General features: G+C 51.4%; 1 protein-coding gene and 1 long non-coding RNA gene across 2 annotated transcripts; one reads left to right on the top strand and one right to left on the bottom strand.

Annotated features, from left to right (window-relative positions):
* Positions 1–3,251: 3,251 nt before the first annotated feature.
* Positions 3,252–8,802, bottom strand: ING1 (inhibitor of growth family member 1). Its single transcript, XM_038570054.1, has 2 exons — positions 8,358–8,802; positions 3,252–4,214 (listed from the first exon to the last, which is right to left on the bottom strand). The coding sequence occupies exons 1-2, from the start codon at positions 8,491–8,493 to the stop codon at positions 3,511–3,513; spliced, it is 840 nt and encodes a 279-aa protein (XP_038425982.1). The 5' UTR covers positions 8,494–8,802; the 3' UTR covers positions 3,252–3,510.
* A 1,248-nt stretch (positions 8,803–10,050) lies between these two features.
* Positions 10,051–11,050, top strand: LOC111091716. The gene is made up of 2 exons (XR_005376602.1): positions 10,051–10,188; positions 10,441–11,050. It is a non-coding gene; the product is annotated as an uncharacterized LOC111091716 (long non-coding RNA).
* The last annotated feature ends 2,271 nt before the right edge of the window (positions 11,051–13,321 follow it).

Raw genomic sequence — 13,321 nt, 5'->3', positions numbered from 1 at the left:
CTTATTACTTGAGCACCTGCCACACATGACAGACTCGAGGACCACACCGCAGAGTCCGAGTTACTGAAAGACACGGCTGTGGGGGTGGCCGGAGTCCTGCCACCACAGGGTTCCTTCTCGGGACAGGGAGGAGGACAGCTCCTCCTGCTCCAGGAATGCCATGCCAGGGCTGCTCGATGCACACTAACTAGCCCAATGAGCCAAGTTTCCTGGTCCAGAGTAAAACTCATTCTAATGGAAACACTTTAAAATGTTTTTCTGAACTGTATGTAATAACTCAGTGATGAAGTACAACCAACCGATGGTTGCCAGGGCAATGGTTGGGGTTGGGTGAAACGGGAAAGGGGGGTCAACTATAAAATAACCGCCACGAGGAGTCACATATAGCATGGTGACTGCAGGGCAGATCTGAAAGTTGCTGAGACTAAATCTTAAAAGTTCTTATCACAAGATAAAAAGGTTTTGTAGGTGACAGAGGTTAATTAGATTTCCTACATGTATGTATTGAGCATCTCTCAATACGTACAAATATCCAGTTATTGTGTTGTACATCTGAAACTAAAATGTTCTATGTCAATTACGCTTCAATTAAAAAAAGCTCTTTTATAAACAAATATAAGCAGCAGTTCTACCTTAGCCAGCTGGGCACGCATCTATTTCTACAGAGCCAATCCCCTTTCAGTGCTTCCAAGGGCCACCTGCATTTTTCTACTACTGTATCTAATCATGATTTAAAAGCCTAAATCCTGACGTTCTGAGTACTCATGTGTGATTTTACCGTTTGCTGGAAATAAAAGTGATTTAAAGGCCACCAAATCCGACAAAATCTGCCTTTATGATGTTCCACATATTTAGAAGGAAGAATACCTGGCCATCTGTCCTTACTAGAAACTTCATCAAAGGTCAGGAAAAAATACCCAGCATTTGATTAACTGCATGCCAGGCTCCTATTCACTTAACTTGATTTCTCAGAAGCACCTTTTATAAAACAGGTATTTTAAAACTGAACCATGGATCAAGAGTTAAGCTCCTTATTCAAGATCAAACTGCTAAGGGGCAGAGATGGGTTCAAACCCAGCAAAGTGTAGCCTCTGTCCCGGTCTCTACTACAGCCATTTACAGACACTGTTAAATATGAAGAAATCCAGTACTAGCAACTGTGTCCTATTGCAAACTTCATTCCCGTAACTTAATTTTCATTATTAGTTCTAATTCAGATAGTAGAAACTAGCAGATGGAATTTTATATAAGCAAAGATTCTTTCATATTTAAAAAAAAGATTTTATTTATTTATTCATGGGAGACACAGAGAGAGGCAGGGAGATAGGCAGAGGGAGAAGCAGGCTCCCTGTGGGGAACCCAATGTGGGACTCGATCCCAGGATTCCGGGATCACGACCTGAGCCGAAGGCAGACACTCAGCCACTGAGCCACCCAGGTGCCCTGCAAAGATTCTTTTAAGCCACTTTTATTGCCACTGGACTGTCAAGTATTTTAGTACCTTATTTACATATAAGAAACCTTTTATTATTTGTCTAGGTAAACCTTAACATTCAAAAGTTTCTTAAATGGTTTTGAAGTTTTGCTAGAAAGTAAATGCCTATTTGTAGGAACTGATATGCAAAAAAATGGACATTTTAATGTATAATCAATGGCACTTTGTATTTCTCTACCAAATAGGTTTCTATAATGGAAATTTGCTGTACTGAGTAATTTCTGTCTGGCACAAATTAACAACCAGAAAACAACTTACGTGCTTTCTGGTCAGTCATGCCACATAGAGCTACAGGTGCCATGTGGTTACAGTGCTTCCTTGGGGCAGCTTCACAAGAGACTGCACAGCAGACTATGAGGAAACAAATCCTCTCCACCGTGTATCGCTTAGAAACGTGAATCGTATCATTGCTTGGAAATGAAGTTAGTCTAAATCAGAGGTCAGCAAATCTCTTGTGCACAGAGCCAGAAAATAAGTGATTTCAGCTTTGTGGGTCATTTGATCTCCGCTGCAAACTCTGCTGTCATACAAAAGCAGCCACAGACAATGCTTAAGTGAATAAGCATGGCTGTTTGCTAGTAGCACTTTATTTATGGACACTAAATTTAAATTTTATCATACTGTTCACATGTTATCAAACAGGACTCTTCTTTAGGTTTTTTTTTTTAAAAAAAAAACATTTAACAGGAAGGGCACCTGGGTGGTTTAGTCGGTTGAGTGTCCAACTCTTTGATTTCAGCTCAGGTCATGATCTCAGGGTCATGAGATCCAACCCTGTGTGGGGCTCCATGTGGGGCTCTGTGCAGGGCATGGAGTCTGCTTAAGATTCTCTTTCCCCTCTTCCGCCACCCCTCCCCTGCTTGCTCGCTTGCTCTTTCTCAAAAAAACAAAAACAAACACCATTCGACAATGTAAAGCTCCTTCTTGGCTCACAGGCCCTACAAAACCAGGTGGTGGGCTAGATTTGGCTTGTGGACAATAACTTCCTGACCCCTGGTTTAAATATACATTTGTTTTGACATTTATTTGCTGGCAATTAAGTAAGTTCTACTTCACTATTAAGAAGAGTTAGAAAATTTGCCTTAAGGCTTTGTCTAAACTGCTGGTATATGTATTTTTAGAGCAAAAATTTAAAAATTACTTACAACCAAATATATGGCTAGAGGAGCAAACAGTTCAAGTTTCACTTATTCCTTGACCTCACACCTGTACAGCTCTCGTGCACACAGCAGGAAACACACCTTGGTTCTATCTACAGAGGCATCTGATTACAATGCTTCACTTGGAAATGTACCTTTATACACCCTGTAGCAATGAAACATGACCACACTGGGATGTGTGATAGCAAAAGCGTGATCTGAAGTTCCATGACTAGAGCATTTCCGTGTGATTTAATAAAAACTGTCTCCAATCATTTAAAAATGGCCCTGGGTGGGTGGGTAGGGCCATTTGGGGAACAGGCCAGTAATATGTTTGTCACGTAAAATTTAACCCTTTACCTTTCTAAAAAATAATCAATAACCTTTTATATTGGATTATTATATGGATAGGTTATTATAGCAAGAAATAAATTTGCCGTAGGGCTATAATTTTTGGCAATTTGACTAATTTTTTAAAAATGTGCTCACAAAGCAGTAACATTACTTTCATTAAAATAATGCTAATGACGTTAAAGGAAATCTCTTTCCACATAAACAAATTAGGTTGCTTCTAAGTCACCCCCACCCCAGCAAAACAAAACAAAACAAAAAACAGTCTGAGACTCACTTGAGTGTTTAATTCAAACCTATATTTGTAGTTTCTAAAATGTTGATCCACAGACCACTTTCTTGTTACATGTGTGTACCAATGAAAACAAAAGGCAGAGAATCACTGCCATCCCTGCAAAAGAAATGGCTCCTTTTCTAACATTCTTTAAAAATATACAATGTACGGTCCTTGCACCTCAGCACAGGTGGTGACGTAATAAATACAGTGGCTCGCTTGTTCTCCTCACTGTTCCTCGAGGTCCGCCAACTACCTGTTATAAGCCCGCTCCTTTTTGGATTTCTCCAGGGCTTTGTCCATGGTCTTCTCATTCTCCCCTCGACATTTGGGACAGTACCACTTGCCCTTTGGTTTGTGATTCAGCCCCACACAGGAGAAATGGAACCACTCAATGGGGCACTCATCATTGTCACAGCCGATCATTTCTCCATAGGAGACCTGATTGCACAGACAGTATGTTGGCTCATTTGGGTCGATGGGAAGGTCTGCGGGAGACGCTTCCCGCTCGGCTTTGGCCTTGGAGCGTTTCTTCTTCTTGGAGGCTTTTGCTTTCTTCTCCTTAGGCGTTCCTGAGGTGATATCATCATGGTCGTGATTATTAGCCGCGTTCTCTCGATTCTCATTGTTGCGCTGTCGCCGGGACCTCTTGTTGTTGCTCTTCTCTGCCTGTGTGATTGTCTCACTCTTGGACTTATCCTGGCCAGCTTTGCCGCTGTGGCCAGTGGTGTCATTGACCTCCTGATGTGCCTCAAAGAGCTCCACATGACTATCTACCTGCCTGGTCCGGTTCTCCACCAGCTCTACCATCTGACTCACGATCTGGATCTTCTCATCACCCAGTTCCTGGCTCCGAATCAGGGCCCTCTGAATGCAATGCAACACTCTCCTCTTCTGGACACTGTCTGTCTCACGTTTAAATTTCTCATAATACTCATCCAGTTCCTTCAGGATTTCTGCAAAGGAAAAATAAGCATTATGTGTCCATTTTTATAAACACTCCTGAGCCTTTTATTTAAAGTTTAGTTTCTATAGAAAACTAATTGCAAGGGGCAGAAATAATCAATGCTCAAGATTTCCTAGTATGAAAATCCTAGAAGCTGCAGGTCTTTCGAATAGACTTCCCCCTCTACTACTGAAAAGAAAAAAAAAAAAAAAAAAAAAAAACTGGATCTAAAAGCAAATGCCAGCACAGTTCCCATTTAGCAAAATGCCACTCAAAGCTCCTCAACAGACTCTGTGCATTCAGAAGCATGGGTAACATTACTCTTGGGATTGGCAACTAAGGGGAAAGTTTAAATTCAGGTGAAGTGCCAGTGCTCCAGCTTTTATTTTCTATAAAATTAAATGATATCCTATATTTCCAGTTTTATTCAAATATTCGTCTAACTTAAAGGCCTTTATTTCCTTTAATGCACCACTGTGTTGAATACCCTATGAAGTCAGAGAATGTATATAAATGTTACCTAGTGACCCAGAGCCTCAGTTTAGTCATGTCACTGTCATCCTACCATGTTATTCTTCTGTATTACTGAAAACAAGAATGGTCACAATAAACCAGACAATCTAGCTTTGCCTTAAAACAAAGGTGTCAGATTTTATTTTTGCATTTACTTCCTAAAACAGTACACATTCACATCTGTAAAAATAAACAGATTTGAAACATTATCAAAATCAAAACACCCTCAGTATTAAATTTAAACCTTATACGGGGGCACCTGGCTGGCTCAATCAGTAGACATGTGACTCTTAGATAGGTTCTTTATTTATTTAATTATTAATTATTTAACTAATTTATGAGAGACAGGGGGGGTGGGGGGTGGGGCAGAGACACAGGCAGAGGGAGAAGCAGGCTCCCTACAAGGAGCCTCATGCAGGACTCAATCAAGGACCCCAGGATCATACCCTGAGCTGAAGGCAGACGGTCAACTGCTGAGCCACCCAGGTGTCCCTAGACATGTGACTCTTGATCTTGGGGTTGTGAGTTTAATCCTCACGCTGGGTGTAAAGAGGACTTAAAAAGTAAAATCTTAAAACAAAGAAGTGCATATGACTTTGGAAAGTGTAATTAGGCAATTTCTCAAGATATAAGAGTTGTTAACCTTGACTGAAATATGGAAAATAACTATTCTTGCCAAAAACGTATTTAAATACAAACAGAAATTCCCAGAGTCATTTCCCCCAAATAGTAACAAATCTAAGTAGTATCAGGGATGAGTGGCTGGCTTAGTCGGAAGATCATGCAACTCTTGATCTTGGGATTCTGAGTTCAAGCCGCATGTTGGGTACAGAGATTACTAAAAAACAAAAGTATCAGATTTTTCTCCTGAAACCCTCTGCAGTATCTTAAAATAAGGCAATTCTACTCTCCAAGTAGGAAGGGTTGGGCAGGAGGGCAGCATGTACAATAGGTAACCCTCATCCCTTCTAGATCTTATCTTTAAACAGGTATAAGGTATAAACCATAAACCTAACACTGGGATAAGCACAAGAACTTAGACCAACACTGAAGCTTGCATAAATGTAAACAGTATTTTCCAGGCTCTAAAAGACGCTCTGAAGATCCTTCTAGAACAATGTAGACCATCTGCCCCCAGGAAGGAGGGATGCCACAGTCTCACAGTGTCTGAGAGCAATTAATTCTGGAAATAAATAGGCTCAAGTTATCTAAGTACCATTTCATAAATGTTAATTTAAGTTGATTGCACATTACAAAGCCGCAATTTAGTTTAATTGGTAACCCGATTTCTAAAGACAACGTTAGCCTCTCATTGAAAAGACAACAATGTTATCACATCACTCCTATGGAATCCAACAACATAGAGCTGCTTTCACCTCACCAGGCTTCCAGCCATGTGAAGCCTCACCTGGGGAAAGAAGCACAAATCACATGACAAAATCACCGGGAAACCTTGCTGTTTCCCCGCACAGTGGCATCTATTTCTTAGACTCCCCAGAACAAGTACCCTATCTGTCTGCAGCAGCGCGGGGGCGATAGGTGCGGCACCCGACCACCGAGGCCCACCGGCTCGGCCCGGGGCTGACCTGGCCTCTGGACCGCTGCACCCCAGTCGGATCTGGGCAACCATTAGAAACGTGTTACCTTCACGGAAAGGCTGCGCCGAGCCTTCCTCAGGAAGCGCCTTCCGCGGTGGGGCGCGCAGCGTAAAATGCTTGAAACATGGTGCAAGATCACTGCGAAGTCCGTACCCAAGCCCGCCCTCAGACACCCGGTGAAAGGGATGAGGTATTTGTGACCCACCTGTTGGCCGCGGTGGACCTAGACGCCGGTCCCTCAATCGGACGGCCGCCGTTCCGCAGCACAGGCAGGCCGCTGGCCAGCAGCCCCCCTGCAGGCGCCGCGGGGACCGGGTGCCCCCCAAGCAGCAGCAGCAGCAGCAGCACAGAACTCGGGGGTGCAGGGGCCGAAACACCCCCGACAGCTTTCCCGAGCGCGCTCAGGCACGGCGCCTGACACCGCGAACCCTCCCATCCTCGCCCCCGACTCCGGGTCCTCGGGGTCCTCGGGGTCCTCGGGGCCCTCGCCCGCCCCTTCGGGGGACACTCACGCTCCCCCCGCTCCGCAGGGCTGCCCCCGGCCCTCGGCGGGCCCTGGGCGGGACGCCTGGGTTACGCTCCCGCCAGCCTCGCCGCGGCCCCCGGGGGCCGCCATTGCTCCGCGGCCGGAAGTGGCCGGGATCGGGCCCCGGAGGGACAAGGGCGGGGCCGGGCCCCCAGCCAATGGGGAGGCGGCCAGCGGGCGACGCGCCCCGCCCCCAGAGCCACCGTCTGCGGGGATGACCGGGCCGCAGGGCGGAGGCCAAGCGGGGCGCCAATCAGAGCACAGGAGCGCCGAAGCGGCCCGCCCCGCCGGCGCCCAGGGCCAATCGGAGGCCGGAGGCCGGGCGACCCGAAGACATTCAAATCAAGGGGCCCCCCTCCTGCTCCCCGCCCCCCGGAGAAAAAAGAAGGCAGCGGAAACGGAGACCCGTGCCAGTCACTGCGCACTGCCCACCCTCATCCGGGCGGCGACCAGTAGCTGCGCGGCGGACTGATAAGGACATTCCATGGGGGACAGCGGGGCCAATCGCGAGGCAGCCAGAGCGGGACGTTCTCAGTATGCTAATGAGACCCCTATAAAGGCGGCTGCGAAGCCGAGCCCCGGGGAGAGCGCGCAGGGCGCCGTCCCCGCGGGCTCCGTGCGCTCGGGCCGCGGCAGCCCCCACCTCCCCCCGCGCTTCCGTTTCCCTGCTGCGCAGCCCTGTAAACAGGAGTAAACTCCGGGGGACGGTCGGCGTCCCGCACACGGCCCCCAGCGCCCAGCCTGACACCGCAGGAAAGTTTCCCCAACAGCCAGCAATTCCCAGCGGACGCCAGCCCTCCGCCTGTCCCCGGAACTCGGGGCAGCCGCGCCGCAGAGAACGACCCACAGGTCCTCTGTCCTGCCATGTTCCGCGGCCAGCCAGCCGAGCAGCTCTGCCCGCGCCCCCCGGGCCCCGCGGAGGGGCGACTGCCCGACTCGCCGTCCCTCCCTCCTACCCTTCCCTCCGCGCGCATGGAATAAAGCCCTGGCCCTCCGCGACCTGCCCCCGGCCGCGCCGCCCCGCGCACCCCGGCCCTAGTGGGGTCCGGCTCCACGGGAGGCCGGGGGGCGGCGGGGGCGGCCGACCCCGGACTTTACATAACACTCGGATCGGGGATGGCGAGGAGGGCCGGGACCCGCCGCCCGCAGCGCCCTCCCCGCAGCCCTGCGCGCAGCCCCGGCGCTGCGCCCCCCAGCCCCGGCGGCCGCGGCACCTCCCTCCCCCGGCGCCCCAGCCTGCTCCCCCCAGCCCCCTCCTCCGCAGCACCCCGCCTCGTCACTTCACTACAAAGAGCGCTTTGCTCGCGCAGCCTGGCATGGAGACCGCCCGTTCCTCCTTCCTCCTCCGTGTCCGGGCTCCGCGCACAAGGACCTTGACCGACCCGAGGGCGCCCCAGACCTTTTGTTCCCGGCCGGCCGGGTTCCTCCGGGCGGGGGACAGGACGGCCCGGGGCCCCGCGGCGCCCGCGGCCGGCGGGGATGGAGCGGCCGCCCCCGCCCATCCATCCCGCCGTACCTTGGTATTTGGCGTCGATCTCCCGCATCAGGGAGACGTTTCTCTGCAGGTCGAAAGGCAGAGACTCGATGGAGTCCAGGTAGTCCTCCACATAGTTCACCAGGTGGATCTGCTCCCCGTTGGCAGGGCTCAACATGGTTCACCGAGGTCCCCGGCGACTCGGCGCGGCTTTCCGCTTCCTCCAGCCCCCGCCCCCTCGGAGCCCAGCGCTGCAAAATGCAAAGCTCCCGCCCGCCGGCGCCCCCCCTCCGGCCGGCCCCGCGCCGCTACATCTGCGAGCCGCGCCGCCTGGGCCCGGGGACCCGGCGCTGGCGGGCCGGGCCGGCGGTCGGCGGCCTGGGGCGCGGGGCGGGCGCGGGCGGCGCGTGCGGGCGCGCACCCCGGCGCAGGGGCCGGGGCCGGGGCCGAGCGAGCGCGGGAAGGGGCGCGCGCCGCCCGCCGCGCCGCACTTGTCCAACGTGGAGAACCCAAATACCAGTTTCAAACACTTGGGAAACATTCGGCCCCCCGCACCGCGCATGCGCCCCGCCCCCCCCGCGCCCCCCGCCCCGCGGGCCCGCCGGCCCCGCCCCCGCCGCATCACGCCCCTCTCCGACCCGGCGGAGCGGGGGTGTGGCTTTGTCTGTCACTCGGGCTGGGGCGGGGGTCCCGGGAGGGGGCGGCGGGCGAGGCGCAAACTTTACTAAGAGTTTCGCACTAGGAGGCAGAGCCTGCCGGGCGGCAGTGCAGGACGGCCGGGGAGCGCGGGGGCAGCCGGCCGCGCCGGAGACCCGGTGGGATCCGACCCGCCGCGCGGTGCGGCCGCCAGCGAGGGGCCCCCGCCCCCCCACTCACCCGGGGGACACCTCCCTCCCCACACCCAACCCCTCACTCTCCGGCGCCCAGCCGCCCCGCCGCCCCGCCGCCCCGCGGGGCATAAGTAAGGCCCGAAGCGGACTGGCAAGGCCGAGGCCCAATCCCCTGGTCGCCCCCACCTCGGCGCGCCAATCAAGGCGGAGGGGGCGGGGCGAGCGCGGATAACTCCTCCCGGGCTCCTACTAGGAGAAACCCGCGTCCCGGGGGGGCGGGGAGAGAGGCCGGGCCGCGCAGGGCGGAAGTGGGGGCGCATGCGCACTTGCACGCCGGGGCGGCCACAGGCCCGGAGGCGGAGACCTACCGTCGGGCCGCGGACCACCACTCCCAGCAACCTCGGCGCTCCCGCGCCTGCGCGGTCCTCGCCGCCTTCCCTTTGTGTTGCCGGCCGGAGCCCAGTGCTGAGCCGCTTTGGAGACAAAGGGGCCCCAGAGGGGAGCTGCTTTCCGGACCGGGCGCCCACAAAGGGCGGGTGACCCCCTCCCGACTGTGCCCCGGGATCATTCGAAAGCCCCCCCGCCTCCCAGAGCGGGGCGGGGCGGAGCGGGGCGGGCGTCCGGTCCCGGGGGTCCGGGCCCCCCTCCCCTCCCCTCCCCTCCCCTCCCCTCCCCTCCCCCATGTCCTGTCTCCCCGCCCTGAGCTCCCGCACTCGGGCTTCCTGAGGGGCCCGACGCAGACACTCCCGTTGCCTAGGCGACGGGCCCGCGCGCAGCCCGCCGCTTCCGGCAGAGGCCCCGCCCCGTGGGCGTGGCCGCGCTCCGCCTTTGTCCGGCGGGCCCGGCCTCGGGGCGGCCTCGGGGCGGGGGCGGGGGCGGGGACGGGCTGTGGGGGTTGGGGGGCTGGAGGGACCGGGGCGGGGGCGCCGGGCCGCAGCGTCCCCCCCCCCTCCCCGGAGCGGCTGTCGGCTCCGACCGCCGGGTCACGGCGCCGTGTGTTAGGGGCGCCTCTCCGGACTTGGGGCTCCAGCCCCACCGCGGGGGTATGTATAGAGGATTTAAGTGTTTTTAAGTAAAAGAGCACGTGAAGTGCGGCGTGTCAGCCAGCCCAGGGCGCGTAAACCCTCGGGGGCGGCGGTGCGCATCCCCGCGAACCGCGCCGAGACGCCGGCAGATGTCGGTACAGAGCTGGAGGCTCGGCCGCTGCGGAGATGACGACCACTAACGTGAACGCTGGGAAGGGCGGAGATTGGAGCTTCACTCTCTCTCTCTCTCTTTTTTTTTTTTTTTTTAAGATTTTATTTATTTATTCCAGAGACACCGAGAGAGGGGCAGAGACCCAGGCAGCGGGAGAAGCAGGCTCGGTGCAGGGAGCCCGAGGCGGGACTCCGTCCCAGCACCCCGGGGCCTCGATCTGAGCCTGGAGCTTCACTCGCAGACCCTTTCCTCCCGTCCCTTGATACTGGGGAGAAGGGTCGTTCTACTTGCGGGTGCACACTCCTTCCAGCCTCGGCCCCGGTGAAAGCAAATGATGAACGAAGCTTCCTTTTATACCGCGAGCTGCATTGGCCGCTAGTCCGCCGGGGACTGGGGGGCTGTGACGTGTGGCAGCAGAGGCCTTGTGCGGAACACATGACGAGGATGCGAAGTTGAGTAAGAGGAGGATTCCCTTTCCCCCGAGACGCTATGCTGAAAAGTGCCATAGCAAGAAAGAGGTTCTTTCTCAAATCTCGCAGGGATTGGCTCTAGGATGAGTACGGTTTGTCTGAAGTTAGGCGTAAAAGTCAGAAATGACTTACCCCTTCCAGCGATAACCAAGCCAGTTTGAACTAGGTTATCTTTTTAAAAAAAAAAAAAAATCACGATGTTATCAGGATGAATCCTTTCGTGGACTCCGCAGAAACAGAGACAAGAGGTTATCTTCATCATACCGGCAAGAACTATTTCACGAGTGCCCACCGGGTGCTCACTGCTGTTCGCAAACTAAGGATACAGCAGTGAATAAGGAGCTTGCATTTGTGAGCTAAACAGCCAGAAAAATGTTTTCTTTATTGGCTTTACAAAGTCTTTAAAATATATACAATGACTTCACAGTTTTCTAAACAAGGTTAGAAGGCTCCGAGCTAAAACATCTATGAGCTAAAACGTAACTATGACCCTGTGTTTTAAATATACGACTCAGGAAAATTCTTTATTTTTGAAGATATACTGAATTACTTTGGTTGTTTCAGCTCTTTGGAGTGTGTTGCAAAAAGGGATACTGATTTTTTTTTTTTTTTTTTTTAGAATTATATTTCTAGTTTAACTGGTGATGCTCCAACCCATGGGAGTAAAAAGGAAGAAGTGAACATGAAATTTTTTGTGTTTCGAGGTGCTTAAAAAATAAATGCTGGGATCCCTGGGTGGCGCAGCGGTTTGGCGCCTGCCTTTGGCCCAGGGCGCGATCCTGGAGACCCGGGATCGAATCCCACGTCGGGCTCCCGGTGCATGGAGCCTGCTTCTCCCTCTGCCTGTGTCTCTGCCTCTCTCTCTCTCTGTGACTGTCATAAATAAATAAAAAATTTAAAAAAAATTTAAAACAAATAAAAAAAATAAATGCTAACACATTTCTCTCAAACCTGAAATACCTTCAAAAGTATACTTATCAGTAGTTTACTACCTTATCTACTCTACTTTGGATTTGCAAGATTTGGCCTTGAAAGAAAGTATATTACTGAAAAACTATGTTTTTGTCATTAAGGACTAGGAAACGGCATTCAAGATACTTTGGAAGCATTACTTTTAATACACTTATTTGTTCTGGCCTCAATTGGGGAGGAGTCACTTCAAATTAACAGGATTCTCTTCTTGGGAGTATATTTGCTAATAAATCTTCCCAGTCATTATAACTTAATATTCAATCTGCAAAAGGAATATTTTAAATCACCAATGAAATAGAGGATATGTTTATCGTTGTTTTGATGATTTCCAAAAGACTTAAGTGAAGGTAGAATTGCTGCCCGTAAGGGCAGAACACCTTACATGACTGGTTTTCTGAAGACAGAAGATGCCATTGTTAATTTAAAAGTCATGAATTTTCTATTCCAACATGCCAGTTGCCCAGATTCATCTGAAGGATTTGGTCTTCAGTGTTACTAAATCTGTTTTCAAAACTTCTAGCCTGTCCCTTGAATTCTGTGTGTTGACACAGATTGCCTTTTGTTCATTTTCTTATTTTACTAGCACATCTAGTATGTGGACCAGACCTTTCTCTATCAGATATTTCACTGCCCAAATTTCCTCCCACATGCACAACAGGTGGATTTCATCACAGATTAATTTTATTTTACTTATTTTTAATTTTTTTATTTATTTATGATAGTCACACACACACACACACACAGAGGCAGAGATACAGGCAGAGGGAGAAGCAGGCTCCATGCACCGAGAGCCTGACGTGGGATTCGATTCTGGGTCTCCAGGATTGCGCCCTGGGCCAAAGGCAGGCGCTAAACCGCTGCACCACCCAGGGATCCCTCACAGATTAATTTTAATTCAGCAGCTCTTTTCTGAATGTAGTGCTGGGAACAGTGAGAGTGCAAAAGAATTTACAGTCTGAAGTACTCAGGGAGAGAAATATACATATTGTACTAGACACAAGAGACACAAAATAACCAAGATAAGGATGCTGGCAGTGAGGGAGGGATACTAGTCAGGGAGCCTGTGCTTAGAACTGGAGAGGTCTCCTAATTCTGAGCAATAGGTTCTAACATTTTAGCTTTATGCATTAGAACATAGTTTACATTAGACTAAAATTTAGCTTGAAATAGAATTGCAGAATTGGACTCCAGGGATCTTGAAGAAGAAAAAAAAAAAAAAAACACCACCACCTTATGTGTTCTAGGAACACACTGGTTCATTTGCCTTTCAGTAGAACGATCAAAACAAACCAAAAAAAGAACTGAGGAACTCTGTGAGGTTTTGAGGAACGCAACAATAAAAGGGCTTTATTTTCTTTCTCTTTCCTTCTTTTTTCTTTCTCTTTTTTTCTTTCTTTCTCTTTTTTGAGACACTGTTTTGCAAGATATCAGTAGGGCCAATTTAGTCAAGATAATTTGAAAGGAACTTCAAGTAAATCTCCCTTTAAAAAGTCCCACTGAAACCGCAATTCAGATTGTTTTTGTTCTCAAGAGAGAA

This window comes from Canis lupus, chromosome 22 (genome assembly GCF_011100685.1).
Source record: "Canis lupus familiaris isolate Mischka breed German Shepherd chromosome 22, alternate assembly UU_Cfam_GSD_1.0, whole genome shotgun sequence".
NCBI lineage: Eukaryota > Metazoa > Chordata > Mammalia > Carnivora > Canidae > Canis > Canis lupus.
Note: the sequence above shows the minus strand (reverse complement) of the source record. Positions and strands in the feature narration are given on the sequence as shown.